The sequence below is a fragment of the Pavona decussata genome, unplaced genomic scaffold (genome assembly GCF_977016875.1).
Source record: "Pavona decussata unplaced genomic scaffold, jaPavDecu1.1 SCAFFOLD_40, whole genome shotgun sequence".
NCBI classification, from domain to species: Eukaryota; Metazoa; Cnidaria; class Anthozoa; order Scleractinia; family Agariciidae; genus Pavona; species Pavona decussata.
The window spans coordinates 922,124-938,999 of NW_028145462.1; the positions used below are offsets into that span (position 1 = coordinate 922,124).

General features: G+C 40.4%; 1 protein-coding gene and 1 long non-coding RNA gene across 2 annotated transcripts in view; both read right to left on the minus strand.

Annotated features, from left to right (window-relative positions):
• The window catches only part of LOC146483060 (uncharacterized), a 286,304-nt gene that overhangs the window by 214,942 nt on the left and 54,486 nt on the right, over positions 1-16,876 (minus strand). The gene's annotated exons all lie outside the window — the stretch shown is intronic.
• LOC146483076 (uncharacterized) lies at positions 509-3,147 on the minus strand. The gene is made up of 2 exons (XM_085106179.1): positions 2,950-3,147; positions 509-2,756 (listed from the first exon to the last, which is right to left on the minus strand). The coding sequence occupies exon 2, from the start codon at positions 2,531-2,533 to the stop codon at positions 509-511; it is 2,025 nt and encodes a 674-aa protein (XP_084962305.1). The 5' UTR covers positions 2,534-2,756; positions 2,950-3,147.

Below are 16,876 nucleotides of genomic sequence, written 5' to 3' on the forward strand. Positions count from 1 at the left end.
GCCTATCAGTAGGCCTATGCTCAAGTGCTCTTCATATGTTGGGATCTCTTCAGCAATTTTCTCTAAGTGCTCGTACTTTCGGGCGGTTTCCGGGCGAGGAATTTGTCCACGTTGGCCTGGTATATTCGCTCTTGTGTACGTCTTAGGGAGGGGTATGTCTACTGTGCCGTCAAAGCGTGATACGATGAGACCATCAATTCTTTGTGTGTCAATCTTTTCTATGGCGTGCATGGTGCCCAGCTCTAGCTTAATGAAAGGACCAGTTACTCCAAGCTTGTTTATTAGGTCATCGGTGACAAAACAGGTATCACTCTGATCATCTAACACGGCGTAAGCTTTGACTCGACGATCTGGGTCATTCTTGTGGTGAATCCATACGGGGAGAATCATGGAGGTTGTAGTGTTACTGCAGTTTACGCAATTGTTCGTGGCTCTTACGGTTTCCTCGGTGCTTTCTTGTCTCTTTTCTTCAGGTGAAAAACGATGGAGGGCAGTCGCATGTGGCTTCTTACACACCTCGCACTGAGTTTTCTGCTTGCATTGTCGTGCTGTGTGGCCTTGACTTAGACAGGAGAAGCATATTCCTCGCGACATGCAGAGTTCTAATCTTTCTTTGAACGGCTTTTCCGTGAAGTTCTTGCACGCGGCAAGGCCGTGTTTTCCCTTGCACAGCATACACGAACTCGCAAGGGGGGTGTTTGCACGACGATTCGCTGCCTGTGGTGGTTAGTGAGATGCCATGTTGCTTCTTCCTATCCTTTCTTTCAGGGGTTCGCCTTATCCTATCGGCAGGAAGGTTTCTTTCCTTTTCCAATTCTTTCCTAGTTGAGGTTAGGGCATCGTGCGAGAATACTGGATGATTGGCGTCAAGGGATGCTTCTTGTGTGAAATCGACGAAGTTTGCAAAGGAGTATTCACCACATTTTGCCTCTAGTTTCTTTGCGCTTTCTCTCCACTTATTGCCGTAGAAGATAGGCAAGCGAGCTGCGAGTTCTCGAATCGTTGAGTAGCTCTCGAGTTCCTTTAAGTACTTCACGGATTTCATCGTTTCTTGTGTCATGATAAGAAAGTCGCTGAATTCTTGCAAGTCTGCGCTTGTTATGCATGGCTTCCAGTTCCTCAGTTTATCTCTGTATGCTTCGTAAATTCTAAAGGGGTCTCCGAAGCGTTCTTTCAGTGTTTTTCGCGCTCTTTTGTAAGCATCTTCGGTCCGCAATCCTAGCAAACCACTGATCGTTTTTTGTGCTGCTCCACACGTGTATTCGCCTAAATAGTAAAGCTTGTAGTTGGGGCGAACAACTTGGTCTTCGATCAATGCGTCGAAAGCGTTTTCCCATTTTGGGTACTCTAAGATATTTCCTTCGAAAACTGGAGGCTTGGGAACCGGAACTGTCATTCTTCGCAATAATTCGACTTGCGTTTTCTGTATTTCTGCGTTCTCTTCCTGAATACGCCAAATTTGAGAGTTGTAGTGATGCTCCGGTGATTCGATACTTCTCGCTGATTGGTTGATATCTCGATGAGCCAAAGGCGTGCTGACGTCACGTTGCGAGAGAAAGTGAGGCGATGTTCCCGCGCTTGTATTCGCGGTTTGTTCGTTCACATCTGGTGATTGTTTTGGTGTTCCGACAACAATAGGGTCGTTAACTTCGTTATCTTTCCTTTTAATTTCCTTGCGGGTAGTTTTATCCGCTTGTGGTTGACCAACTGGCATAGAGTCGGAAATTCTTTGTTTTTCGCTTTGTTTTTGTAACTTATCCGTGGCTTCTTGTAAGACAATGGTGTCGTTTAATTCGGATTCTTGCAGAATCTTCTGAATTGATTCGGCCGCGGAAAGTTCTCCATGCAATTCCTCTCGCTCATGTAAGCGCTCGAGCTCCTTTTCTTGAAGTTTTAATTCGTCTCGCCGCCTTTCAATTTCCTGTCGCCTTTTAAGTGTGTCTAATTTTGCTTTAATTTTCGCGGTTTCGATTGCGGCTCGCTTTGAGGAGGTCGTTGAGGACGTTCGAATGGACGATGCTGATTTTCTGGAGCGTAGCTTTGAGTTTTGCGAAACTAGCTCAACTCTTTCTATTTCTTGGTCTTTTATTCTTACTTTGATGTCTGCTAAACATTCTAACGCCGCATTGTTTACGTCGAGGAATTCGTCATGTATCTCTTGTTCCGTTTCCGGAAGTTCTAATCTGATCAAAAGATCAGTCACGTTTTCGTGTGCGGCTTGAAAGGTTTTTAGGTCAGCTTCTAAACCGTCCTTGCAAGCATTCAGTTTTACAAGGTCCGCTGGTTCTCTTAAGGATGCATAAATGGCGTTCGTACGCGATCGGAGGTCTTTCATTGATCTTTGTCGTTTCTTTGTACCGATTTCCAAGTCGAGTTCTAGACCCTTTTCGGTGCGGTTTCTACTCCGACGCTCCCGACATTCTTCGAATTCTTCATTAGTAACGTGGCTATTTTCTTTGAGGCTTTCATCGCCACCACGTGCTCCTTCAGAAGTACGAACTTCTTTGGTATTTTCTACTTTATCAGTATCCATTGTCTAATTTCAGTTCATAATCCTCTTAGACTTGAGTTCTTAGAGTTCGTTAACCCTCGTTGTTGACTGTAGCGGTCTCGCTCAAGTTAGAAATGAAAGTCTCGCTCCCGGGTTGTCACACGCGCAGTCGAGAATACCAAGCCAAATTAGGTTACGATTCTTTCTTTATTGTTCCTTCGTATTCCTATTCTTGTGGCCTCAGGGCACTTATCGAAGCGGTCAACTGAAATGATTACATTAAGAAATTACCTAAATATTCGTTCTTTTTATAGCTAAAAATGATCACAATCCAAGCGCACGTGATATTGAAATGAACTAAATAAAACAGTCAAAATCTGGTGAAACTAATGGAATAGAAACAAACTTACGAACCTACATAACAATGTAATCTTAAACATAAGTAAGTTGTCGCTTACCAACGTTCGCGGGTCTTAATTTCTTCGGAGAATTTCGCTCTAACTTGTCTTCTAGATCTTGATCTCAAGGGGTCTTAGTTTGAACTGAAACGCGAGCTATGGGCTATGCCTATCTATAATGCGGTAATCACGGCGGTAACATAAATCAAACCACAAAATATTTCGCGACGTATTTGATTCCAACGGAAGCGGTTACACCACCTTGTACAGCATAATAAGCAAAATCACTAGAAAGTACTGCTCAGTAGCAGTTTTGTTTAAGTGGTGTTAGTAGTAGTAGAGGGTCAAAATTGGCACAAGCAGACAGTTAGTATGCTTACCCTTTTGCAGACGTTAAACGATCCAATCAGAATGCAAAGCAAATATATATAGCGCGGGCGGCATCAAGCGCGCGCGAGAAACGGGCACGAACAAGTCACGAGTGATTTGGGGTTTGCTTCTCATTGGTCGAGAAAGTGGCGTGAGTTTGCTAACCAATCACAGAGTGCAGCAAACAGCAAAATGAACCAATCATACATATAGCAGGCACCAAGTAGCGCGGGCGGCACCAAGCGCGGGAAAACACGCATGAACAAGTCATGATTTGTTTTGATTTTGCTTCTCATTGGTTGAGAAAGTGGCGCGAGTTTTGCGAACCAATCATAGAGTGTAGTAAAGGAAAACCTTCATTATAGTGATAGTAATACACTGCCAACAACTTATAAACTCATATGCAGCAAATGTTACCCGAAAGTCACACTGTAGCTAAAGTTTCGGTATTCAATAAAATACAGTAGATGATAAACTACTTTGAGGCAAATGGGCTCTGTCTTTCCTCAGCCAAAATGCTATCAGAAACCATGAAAGAGCCTGTTTACAGTTTAGGCTTGAGTTGTTCAACCTTCTCTTCAAAATTGCCATGTCCTTCCTGTATGTGCCGCTGAAACACGCACAAAACAGCGATAAAGTGTTTTAAGATGGGTGTATCACATGTAACAGCCTCGTCTTCAAAGCACTTGACGTACTCGTGGTAGCCTGCCTTGTTTTTGTTGTAAACCATGAAAGGAAACTCAAACCTAATCTCGTCTTCCTTGAAACATTTGCACACGGTATCCCCAGCACACGGCTCGTAGCAGTCCTCCTCTATGAGTAGACAATAGAATATAACAGTAAACTATCGGTGCCAGTGCTAATTGAATATTTTAGAGGGATGCCAATTCTTGATATCACTCCAATACTAGAATGACTGCATCAGTTATGGCAAAGACCAACCCGAGGTGACTTTTAATGTGGCTAGCATGGATTTCCAGCATTTATACTTTAACGGATCAATACTGCCATTCTTTATCAGTTGAAACAACAATAATGGAATGAAACAAATGCCTAGTCATTGGTGAACAAGTTATGGTCGTTTTTCTCGACATAATAAGTCACCATGGTAGCAACAGTATAACCAGTTAAAGACACCTCTAATTCTAGCTTTAAGTGGTTGTAACTCAAGAACGAGCTCGGTGAATCTCATTATTATTATGAAACTGTGATCAGCATGTTTAGAACAACAATTTAAGGCCCGGTTCATACGTCGAACTTTACATGAGCCGAACCTAATCATTTGGTTCGGCGCATGTAAAGATCGACGTATGAATCAGTTAGGATCGACAGATTTGTATTTGGGTCGACCCACCGTTCTATTCGACTGCGCCAGTCGAATAGAACGGCAAAAGTTCGACTTCGATTCATACGTCGAACTTTACATGTGCCGAACCAAATGCATACGTTACGTATAAATTATATCTATCCCAGAGGTCTGCGCGTTCCATCGACTTGGCATGCGCAAAGGACTTCATTCTGAACAAGATGGCGGGAAAAGAGGAATGTGCTTGTTCTTCTTGTTTAGAAACAACTAAATATACTTGTCTGAGATACGAAAGATTTAAAACAAGATGCCTGCTATACTGGTATTACGCGTGATGCTGGGGCTGATTCATTTATTCCAACTGTATGCTTTGCCGATTGATAAGACTATCCTTGCTAGTGGAATAGTTTAAGTCACGACGATCGCGTTACGTTGTTTCCTTGTGTTACGCGACTCAGACTATCACCGGAAATTTTAGCCTCCCACGCAAACGTTCTTAAGGCAAGAACGCGTGACGAACCCCTAAGAACGTCTGCGTGGGAGGCTACGGAAAATTTGTGAAATTCCATTACGATAACGTAAGCTTCTCAATGACCTTTTTTCAGTCTCGCGTCGTGGTCTAAGACTGTCAAACAAAGCACGATTCCTTCACCAGGAACTCTCCAATTTCCACCGTTTTACGTGTCGGGTGCTTCTTAGAAGCTATTCTTTCGATTTACCGCTTCAAAATGGTGAAATTTCCGTTTGAAAACGGCACACTTGAGTCCAGAACATGCTAAAAACAATATGGCGCGACAATTTAATTCGTCTTTTATAAATATATCAAATGATGCATTGACGTCACACAGGTAGGGGTGAGTGGGTCCCCTCCCTCACGATATAAGCGACCAGAATGGATTTTGATTGGCCTGCCTTTGTTGAAGACAATCAGAACATTACATCCCGAGTAGGAGAGGGGAGAGTTTAATAAATAAATTAATGTACCGATTTGTAGCTACTACGAAGAAAAAAAAAACAAGATGCCTGCTACACTGGCATTACGCGTGATGCTGGGGCTGATTCATTTATTCCAACTGTATGCTTTGCCGATTGATAAGACTATCCTTGCTAATGGAATAGTTTAAGTCACGACGATCGCGTTACGTTGTTTCCCTTGCGTTACGCGACTCAGACTATCACCGGAAATTTTAGCCTCCCACGCAGACGTTCTTAAGGCAGGAACGCGTGACGAACCCCCAAGAACGTCTGCGTGGGAGGCTACGGAAAATTTGTGAAATTCCATTACGATAACGTAAGCTTCTCAATGACCTCTTTTCAGTCTCGCGTCGTGGTCTAAGACTGTCAAACAAAGCACGATTCCTTCGCCAGGAACTCACCAATTTCCACCGTTTTACGTGTCGGGTGCTTCTTAGAAGTTATTCTTTCGATTTACCGCTTCAAAATGGTGAAATTTCCGTTTGAAAACGGCACACTTGAGTCCAGAACATGTTAAAACAATATGGCGCGACTATTTAATCCGTCATTAATAAATATATCAAATGATGCATTGACGTCACACAGGTAGGGGTGAGTGGGTCCCCTCCCTCACGATATAAGCGACAAGAATGGATTTTGATTGGCCTGCTGTCGTTGAAGACAATCAGAACAATACATCCCGAGTAGGAGAGGGGAGAGTTTAATGAACAAGATGCCTGCTACACTGGCATTACGCGTGATGCTGGGGCTGATTCATTTATTCCAACTGTATGCTTTGCCGATTGATAAGACTATCCTTGCTAGTGGAATAGTTTAAGTCACGACGATCGCGTTACGTTGTTTCCCTTGTGATACGCGACTCAGACTATCACCGGAAATTTTAGCCTCCCACGCAAACGTTCTTAGGGCAGGAACGCGTGACGAACCCCCAAGGGAGGCTACGGAAAATTTGTGAAATTCCATTACGATAACGTAAGCTTCTCAATGACCTCTTTTCAGTCTCGCGTCGTGGTCTAAGACTGTCAAACAAAGAACGATTCCTTCGCCAGGAACTCACTAATCTCCACCGTTTTACGTGTCGGGTGCTTCTTAGAAGTTATTCTTTCGATTTACCGCTTCAAAATGGTGAAATTTCCGTTTGAAAACGGCACACTTGAGTCCAGAACATGTTTAAACAATATGGCGCGACTATTTAATCTGTCATTAATAAATATATCAAATGATGCATTGACGTCACACAGGTAGGGGTGAGTGGGTCCCCTCCCTCACGATATAAGCGACAAGAATGGATTTTGATTGGCCTGCCTTTGTTGAAGACAATCAGAACAATACATCCCGAGTAGGAGAGGGGTGAGTTTAATGAATAAATTAATGTACCGATTTGTAGCTACTACGAAGAAAAAAAAAAAGAGATCGACCCGTTTTAAGACACGGTATGCCCCCTCAGGGCATCCTGCGTAAAAACAAGATGCCTGCTATACTGGCATTACGCGTGATGCTGGGGCTGATTCATTTATTCCAACTGTATGCTTTGCCGATTGATAAAACTATCCTTGCTAATGGAATAGTTTGAGTCACGACGATCGCGTTACGTTGTTTACCTTGTGTTACGCGACTCAGACTTTCACCGGAAATGTGTGGAATTCCATTATGATAACGTGAGCTTCTCAATGACCTCTTTTCAGTCTCGCGTCGTGGTCTAAGACTGTCAAACAAAGCACGATTCCTTCGCCATGAACTCACCAATTTCCACCGTTTTAAATGTCGAGTGCTTCTTAGAAGTTATTCTTTCGATTTGCCGCTTCAAAATGGTGAAATTTCCGTTTGAAAACGGCACACTTGAGTCCAGAACATGTTATAAACAATATGGCGCGACAATTTAATGCACTTTTAATTAAGAAATGAAATGATGCGTTGACGTCACACAGGTAAGGGTGAGTGGGTCCCCTCCCTCGCGATATAAGCGACAAGAATGGATTTTGATTGGCCTGCTGTTGTTGAAGACAATCAGAACAATACATCCCGAGTAGGAGTGGGGAGAGTTTAATGTATAAATTAATGTACCGATTTGTGGATACGAGGAAGAAAACAAAAAAAAAAACAAGATGCCTGCTATACTGGCATTACGCGTGATGCTGGGGCTGATTCATTTATTCCAACTGTATGCTTCGCCGATTGATTAAACTATCCTTGCTGATGGAATAGTTTGAGTCACGACGATCGCGTTACGTTGTTTCCCTTGTGTTACGTTACTCAGGGTTTCAAGGGAAATTGCGGGAATTCCATTGCGATAACGTAAGCTTCTCAATGACCTCTTTTCAGTCTCGCGTCGTGGTCTAAGGCTGTCAAACAAAGCACGATTCCTTCGCCAGGAATTTACCAATTTCCACCGTTTTAAATGTCGAATGCTTCTTAGAAGTTATTCTTTCGATTTGCCGCTTCAAAATGGTGAAATTTCCGTTTGAAAACGGCACACTTGAGTCCAGAACATGTTAACAATATGGCGCCAAATTTAATCTGTTTTTTATAAATAGATCAAATGATGCGTTGACGTCACACAGGTAGGGGTGAGTGGGTCCCCTCCCTCGCGATGTAAGCGACAAGAATGGATTTTGATTGGCCTGCTTCTGTTGAAGACAATCAGAACAATACACCCCGAGTAGGAGAGGGGTGAGTTTAATGAATAAATTAATGTACCGATTTGTAGCTACCAGGAAGAAAAAAAAAAAAGAAATCGACCCGTTTCTAGACACGGTATGCCCCTTCAGGGCATCCCGCGTAACAAGATGCCTGCTATACTGGCATTACGCGTGATGCTGGGGCTGATTCATTTATTCCAACAGTATGCTTCGCCGATTGATTAAACTATCCTTGCTGATGGAATAGTTTGAGTCACGACGATCGCGTTACGTTGTTTCCCTTGTGTTACGTTACTCAGGGTTTCAAGGGAAATTGCGGGAATTCCATTGCGATAACGTAAGCTTCTCAATGACCTCTTTTCAGTCTCGCGTCGTGGTCTAAGACTGTCAAACAAAGCACGATTCCTTCGCCAGGAATTTGCCAATTTCCACCGTTTTAAATGTCGAATGCTTCTTAGAAGTTATTTTTTCGATTTGCCGCTTCAAAATGGTGAAATTTCCGTTTGAAAACGGCGCACTTGAGTCCAGAACATGTTAACAATATGGCGCCAAATTTAATCTGTTTTTTATAAATAGATCAAATGATGCATTGACGTCACACAGGTAGGGGTGAGTGGGTCCCCTCCCTCGCGATGTAAGCGACAAGAATGGATTTTGATTGGCCTGCTTCTGTTGAAGACAATCAGAACAATACATCCCGAGTAGGAGAGGGGTGAGTTTAATGAATAAATTAATGTACCGATTTGTAGCTACGAGGAAGAAAAAAAAAAAAAGAAATCGACCGGTTTTTAGACACGGTATGCCCCTTCAGGGCATCCCGCGTAAAAAAAAAAAAAGAAATCGACCCGTTTTTAGACACGGTATGCCCCCTCAGGGCATCCCGCGTAACAAGAAATCGACCCGTTTTAAGACACGGTATGCCCCCTCAGGGCATCCCGCGTAACAAAGAATCTATTCTTGATGTGCACACGCACTTCAAACCAACAGAAACTTTCCAATACAGGCTATATCAAAGGCGAAGCGTCAAGACTTTACAGAACAAAATCTTCCAAAACAACATTTGAAGAAAACATTACTCTATTCAAACAGAGATTACGCTACAGAGGCTACTTCGATAACCTTATAGATAAAACTCTTTCAGAGGTCAATTTCAGCGAAAGAATATCGGCACTACAAAACATACAAAAAAAGCGCAAAAACATTTTGCCGTTTGTTACGGAATATTGCCCTTCTGTGCCTAAGCTAAAAAACCATTCAGATGAGTAAATGGCACTTGATAGAAAATCGGCCTCTGCTAAAAGAGATCTAGAAAGACCCTTCCCTACTTTCGAACAGAAAAGGGAGATCTTTGAAAGACGTACTTGACAGAGCAAATTAGTATTGGAGGTCATATTCTTCCTATCTCGACTAATAGGAGCCGTGTTTGGCCTGTCTTCATTGTTTTAATAATAATAATAATAATAATAATAATAATAATAATAATAATAATAATTTATTCACTTAATATAGCGCCTTTTAACATTAAAATGATCAAAAGCGCTTTACATGAATTTAAAAATTTTATATAAAAATATAATAACTATAAAGAATTATAAGAAACATCAGTAAAAACTAATACTAAAATAAACTATTGACCACCCCCAATTCCATTTTACCAAACAAGCTTTTCCATGTCAGAACTCATCTTACCCGCCATTTTGAATCTTGTTGAGTAAAAACAACAGCCACTGACCACGAAAATCTACTTTCTCACTTGAGCTTTAATTAAGTTCGACTTCAGTTAGGTTCGACGTCTGAATCAACTGCCGAACTTAATTATTTGGGTCGACCTGAATAGGTATTAGGTTCGGCTCATGTAAAGTTAGACGTATGAATCGGGCCTAAGGTGTTAGGAGCCTTGGTTTTAATTAAGGGTTTAACGCTTTAGTTCTTTCTCGCTTCCTTAGTAAAATTAATAGCATATCCAGTTTTCCTCCATAGTTCAGGCTTTATCCTGTGACCAGCCCCCCAAATTTCTGGTGTACAACATCTTTGATATCTGGTACAGCGCAAGCCTGAATTTAAACTGTGAACAGGCTCGTTAAACTGAAAGAGCCCTCCGAATCTTGGGGAGCGCCATGGGACATTTCATTTTACGGGCGTCATTTTAGCGATTGAACAAAATTCACCCACCGATATTCGTCAAGTTCTCTTTCTCCATTATTCCTATGAAAAAAAAAAAAAATGGTGAAATGAGAAAAGTAAAAAAAAGACATGTTTGATGGGGGCTCGAACCCATGACTGGATCTGATCCTAAAGGTAGTGGTTTGGGCGTGGTGTATGTCGTTGCATTGTTTTCTTGGACAAAGACCTCTACCGAGGATTGAAAATGCCAGGCCAGGTGACGAAATGCTGTTGAGTGACACTCACTGCTATAGCATCGCATTCATCTGGTCAGGAAATATGAAATCTGCGTTGATCATGAAGATCGTTGACTGAGTTAATATCAGCTTTCATTCGGGAATTAAACTAAGAAAACCTACCGACTGTGTTCCAAGCAAGCTGTAACTTAATCTCGTACCCCGATCTCAGTCGTCGGTTCGGGAATGTCGAAATGTGAGATCTGGTAAAGTTCGATACAACGCCATTTCTGGTTGGTTACCAGAATTAAGAATGCCTCATTCTAATCTGCTCTGTGATTGGCTCTTTCCTTCTGTGTTTGGTTTTCGCTCAGTTCGGGGAAGAAACAAAAACACGGAAAAGTTTTCGCTCCGATTAAGATTGTCATGCGACGTTTTAATACATACATGCCCTTTGTGTGGGGAGAGAACAGTGAGAAATTGTTTTTTCGGAAGACAACAGCGACTTTAGCCGAAAAGAGTTTGCAGTAACGTTCAAACGGCCTTGCCAAATTACACAAGTTTCCAACACGATGGATATAAGCTTGCTTACTTTTGGGGATAAAATGGAGGTAGGTCATATATATTTTTTTTTGGTATTTCTTGACAAAAAATGATTTTTTTTTAAATGATTATTTATTTAGTAACCGCAAATTAATTTCCCCAAAATACTTTACCTTGAGTTCCTGAACACGCGCGCCGCATTTGCTAGCATATTTTCAGTTTTTGTCTTCTGCTAAAAGACTATTTTCCTTCTATAAATTGAACTGGACTTTGAGTAAGAGACTTCATAATATAATATTAGTCCTTTCAGACCAGTGTGCTTATTCCTTCAAGATCCATACAACATCTCTCATAGGACTTTGGAGAAATTAATAGAGTGTCCACACAATATTATTATTCATCTGCTGGTGAGATCAATATCCCTCCCACTCCTCAGCTAAGAGAAATGAAAAATGTCCGACTTATGACCGCCAAAATAATAGTAATGAAACCCGTACTACAACAGAGAACACCTTGTCTGAACCGATTAGGGCTCTTTATGTAAGTGTAGTTAGTTTAATTTTATCCCCTCTCTCCCACCTGCTGAGTTAAAAAAAATTTGGATCCAAAATATAAAACTAGCCTTCCTCTAAAATAAAAATGGGGACATTGGTTTACATGTCTGCACCACCTAATGTTTTGCAGGTCTATGCTTGTGATAGACTTTAGAAAAGAAGTAGTTTTTAAAAGGAGGACATGCCTCTTTGGATTTGACATCACTTATAGTTTTTAGACTCTTTTTGCCATTGTTCTTTTCTTCAAGATGGGGGAATTTCTCCATTATTTTATCATTAGTATGGAGTCCTTGAAGTACTAAACACACTTCATTTACTACTTCCATTGTTAATCCTTAGCACATTCTCTGATACAAATAGTTATCACTGGCCTCAGTTTCTCCTTTATTTCTTGTTAACTCTGCCTTAATTTCTTCCACCTGATTTCTAGGGAGAAGCAAGTTCCTAAAGTTCCTATCAGTGATGTGAATATCTTCAAGGGCTAAAACAGCTGGACACAGCTCAACACATAATTAAGAGCAATGACAGTCATTTCGGACAACAGATATCACAACAGCCGCATTTCTCACACAAAAGCCAAAACCAAAGTGGTTATAAGCAAAAATTTTCCCCTGCACAGATTTCTGGGGTATTTACACTAATCTGTCATGGTGGGTTGCATTTCTTCAATATTTGCACCAATATGATTGTTGTTAAAGTAAAGTTTTGATGTAGCAGGCTTCCCATCTCTTCCACTTTCTTGGAAAAAACTTTCCATAGTTTGCGGAAGACCAAAATGAATAAATTATTATCCTTCCAACACAATGAGAATCAAACCCCATTCACAAAGATTGTGGCAAATAATATTCATTGTCAGTCTGTAGAGAATGAGACTGAGCCAAAAGTGCATTTTGAGGAATTTGGGGAGTAAGGTAGAACTGGTGATCCCCAAGCTTTCCACCCAAAAAGGCACCCCCAAATCCACAAAGTACTAATGATGAGTAAATAATAGGCTGACAGGCTTAATTTTTGACATTGGTGGTGATAAGTTCATCTGCTATGGGCGAAAATATTTAATCAAACTGGTCAACATTACTTTGTGTTAAGATAGGAGGGCCTTTGTAGTACTCCATAAATGTTTCATATTCAAACTTTGTATGATTGTAGTTTGGTTGTTTTTCTGTTGCTGTTGTTGTCATGACAACAATCTTCGCTGTAGGGAATACTGAGGAAAGTGTTCCTCGTTTGCTGTACTCTGAAGTTGTGCCCCCTGAACAAAGATGCAATTAATTAAGAAAAAACTGTAGTCATTCACTGGGATGTTGTTATTCTTTCCATTAGAATAAGACAATATAATTACCAGAAAATGGATGATGAGAAGGCTGAATAAAAAGGGATTCTCAAGTAACTAAGCCCTTTTTGACGCATGGGGTGGTGGAAGGACGAAGCATAAAAGAAGCTGTGATAATCACCAACAATATGGCTCTGTATTTATTAGCTTTTAACCTTTAAGCCTCAGTGTCAACATACAGTTTCTCCTTACTGATCTCTACATGTCCATTTTTCATAGTAGCATTATAGGGAGGCTGTTGAAATATCAAGAAATTTCACCACTGGTGATCTCATGACCTCTCCTTGATTGTGTATTGATAAATATTAGGAGAAATTTTGATACTGATCACTACTGGGGCTTAAAGGTTCAAGGTTCACTGTTCTGATATTTTTTGTGTACTTGTGTGAAAAGTCCTTGAACATAATTTTGTGTTGCTGGTCTTAATATTAAGAAAAGTTAGGACCTTATACATGGGTGCAAATATCAATACAAGAAAATTTTTTTTGCTCAAGGAATTGGCATCAACAAGGAATTTTCATCCAAGACAGACACTGTTTTCAAAGTTTCTTTTCCCCACCACTTCTCTGCAGTGGGTTTGTGTCTGACAGTTTGATTAAATGTTGTTTCCTGGCTATGGAAGACCATGGTTAAGGAATACTTAGGAATTCATGGTTACTGAAGATCAGCTTACTGTGAAAGCTGTTGTTTTGCTGCAGAAATGGACAGAAATGCACAGGAAAACAAATAGTGGAAATATTTTTTTTATTTGTTTTCTATTTATCTGCCATTTGCTACTTTTATGAGCCCAAAAGACCTTCACACCTTCCTATTATTATTGTTATTATTTTTTTTGCTGAAATCAAGGATCCCATCAGAGGTGAGTGTCCAAGCACCAAGATAGCTGCTTTGGACATAAAGAACCTTGTATTATTCTTAGTGTATCATCCTCTATGCATGTACAAATAATGCAATGCTCAGTACAACAATGATTATTTAAGCAGCTCATTGTGCCTTGCAAATCAAATGCAGATAATGACCTTTGTTCTTCACTTCAAGAGTCAAATATTATTAGACTTGTGTATTATGTGGTTCTAATTTTCGAGTCTGTGGACTCCTATGTGTAAAATTATAACCTTTATTAACTTGTCATCAAAGAAGGAGTCGAGGGGGCATGTCCCCTAAACTTGACATAAATTTCAGGTGAAAATGTTTCAAGTGTTATGTGATAAAGGTGAATCAAGAACCACTGAAATGGAAAGCTCATCACTACCAAATAAAACTCTAATGGGAAACTCATAGGGACTTGCTCTGTTTGCTCACATATTGCAAGTAACCAAACATTCTTCAGATCCCAAATCCAGATGTGGTACCTCCATTTCCCAAAAGAAATTCAAACTTCCATTTTTGAGAAAAAAAAAAAACCCTTTAAAACAGCAAGGGTGTACTCGGTATTTTAATGTTGGACATAATTGGGCGCCTACCATTTACACGGACAGGTCTTTCTGGTTTGCTGGTATATAACCAAGACAGTAGCATGGTGTTAGGGCTAGGATGGTTCATGGTTCTTTTATTTCACACTATTTACACAACATTAACATAGAAAGAAAAGTGTTACAACAAATGATTACAAGATAAAAATAAATACAGTACAAATTATAAAATGTATGTGGTGGTCAAAGTAGCAAAGGCTTTTTAGCTGACCACCACCTACGTTTAAGTAAACAAAGAAATGACACTGAGCTTTATTGAGATATTAGAAAATGTAGGAAATGTTTGTAGAGCCTAGGATGTACAAGAGAGAATTACATTTGTGTAAATTAAGGTATGTTCGAGATATACTGAACCGAGCAAGAAATCTAAACAGGACAAGCTTAATAAAAGAAGAACAAAACAATAAATAGATAAAAACAAAAAAAAGCAAAAAAACAACATACAAACAAACAAACAACAACAAACAAAAAGAAAGGAAAAGGACAACACATCATCAGCAGCAACAGCAGCGACAACAAAGATCAAAATATAAGCAGACATTATTATTATTATTATTATTATTATTATTATTATTATTATTATTTTTAACTCTATTATTATTATTAGATAGTTACATACTATTATATTTAATCATTAAACAGAACATATATTATTTGATTGACAAGAGATCAGGTGGGCCTTATAAAGTTTCTTAAACCTGTTAAAAGTTTTCGTTTTTTTCCATGCCATGGGGACAGTTTCCCATATGACAGAAGCAGAGTACTTAAAAGTAAATTTGCCTATGTTAGTTAACTTGTGGTCGGTGGAAATTAAGCTTGGCAGAATTTCTGGTGTTATAGGAGTGGACAGTTGTTGTAGGTAGGAGGAGGCCCTGTTTAGCTGGTTCATATAAAATTATATTATTACAGTGACCTTGAGTTGTGTCCTTTGGCCTGTAAAAGAAACCTGCCGCATTTACACAATCCATTTGGTTTGGAAATTTAAACCATTAACTTATGGAAGAAGGAGAATTTGTGTGACCAAATCAGCTGAAAGACTACAAAGAGAAGAAATAATTTTTACGTATCACTGGTAGACCACAATTTCTGAAACTTTGCAAATGAAAATACGACATGAACCATTTGACTTTCCAATGCGAAATTTAACACCAAGATGCCAATCAGTAACTCTATTGTGCCTCATCTACAACAACGACCACAAAATTTTTCTGATAAAGCTTCGACAACAAAAACTCTCTGCACTGTCTGTTGCTACCTTTACCTTGGGGTGCACAAAAATTATGTGACATTTCCCTGCCTGTAAATTACAGTATCCTCAATACAGTTACCATCTAAGGCGAAAAATGGTACAGCTTACTCCGGTTGACTTAAGTCTTTTTAATTGATCGTCGATAAGCACGTTGATCTTGAGTGGAGAAAGCACAATTACGATGGATTTGTTCTTGGAACAGTTTTCATTACAAAGATGGTCTAGATGGTCACAAAGGGTAGGAACTAATCTTAGTAAAAAAGTGATTTACCGCGCTTGTTGATTGCAATCTCTCCTGTTGCCTTTTTCGTTTTGGTTTAAGTTTCAAGTTTTGTTGTCCTCTCGACCGAAGAACGTTCCGAAGAGCACCCTCGAAAGCGAAAACCTCACCAGGAATGATCACAGTTACGAGCCGGCGGCCATTCAGCACGGTGGACAAAGGATGATGGGCAGGCCCGTATTCCGGGCCTCAAATCGAACTTTACCAGATCTCCCCTCCGCCTGACCGTTGGAGATCTGGGTACGAGATTAGCTGTAACTATCTTTGTACTGGGTAAAGTGTAAATATAAATTAATTTTCTAGATTCAGTGCTATTTTGCAATTATATTTACAAGTTGCGGTGATATATTTTTTTGTCTCATCTGTGAATTTACATTTGCAGGATTCTAAAACTTAAGGAAAATTTATTTTATTGTTTATATACATACGCAAGTCCCCCAAAGGACTAGCCTGCGTGGCAGGCGCTAGAAAGGGGCCGAAGGGAGAGGGGAAAATTAGGCGCGAGGGGAAAATCGCGCCGCGCGTTTCTCGCGCGCCCAATTTTCCCCTCGCGCCTAATTTTCCCCTCTCCCTTCCCCTTTCTAGCGCCTGCCACGCAGGCTACCAAAGGACAGGCTGTGGCCACAAAACAAATTCTCTTGGGCTGCCTGTGTGTTGTCAACTCCAATCCTCTTACATGAAGAACATACTTCAAAAGAATCTGGGAACTAATTTCTAAATTTCAATATGGCGCAGGTTGGAATCCCTAACAGAGTATTCGGTCGCTTTGTTCGCCCGTTACAGCGGCTAGTTTTTAATTACTGTAAACGCGGAGGAAGCAGCAGAGGAATAAGGTAATGCATTAACTGTTGAAAAGGCTTTTGTCTTTTCGTAAACCTCTTCCGACCGGCATCACCTCGTGTGTTTCTCTCAGGGAATACATTGACAAGGA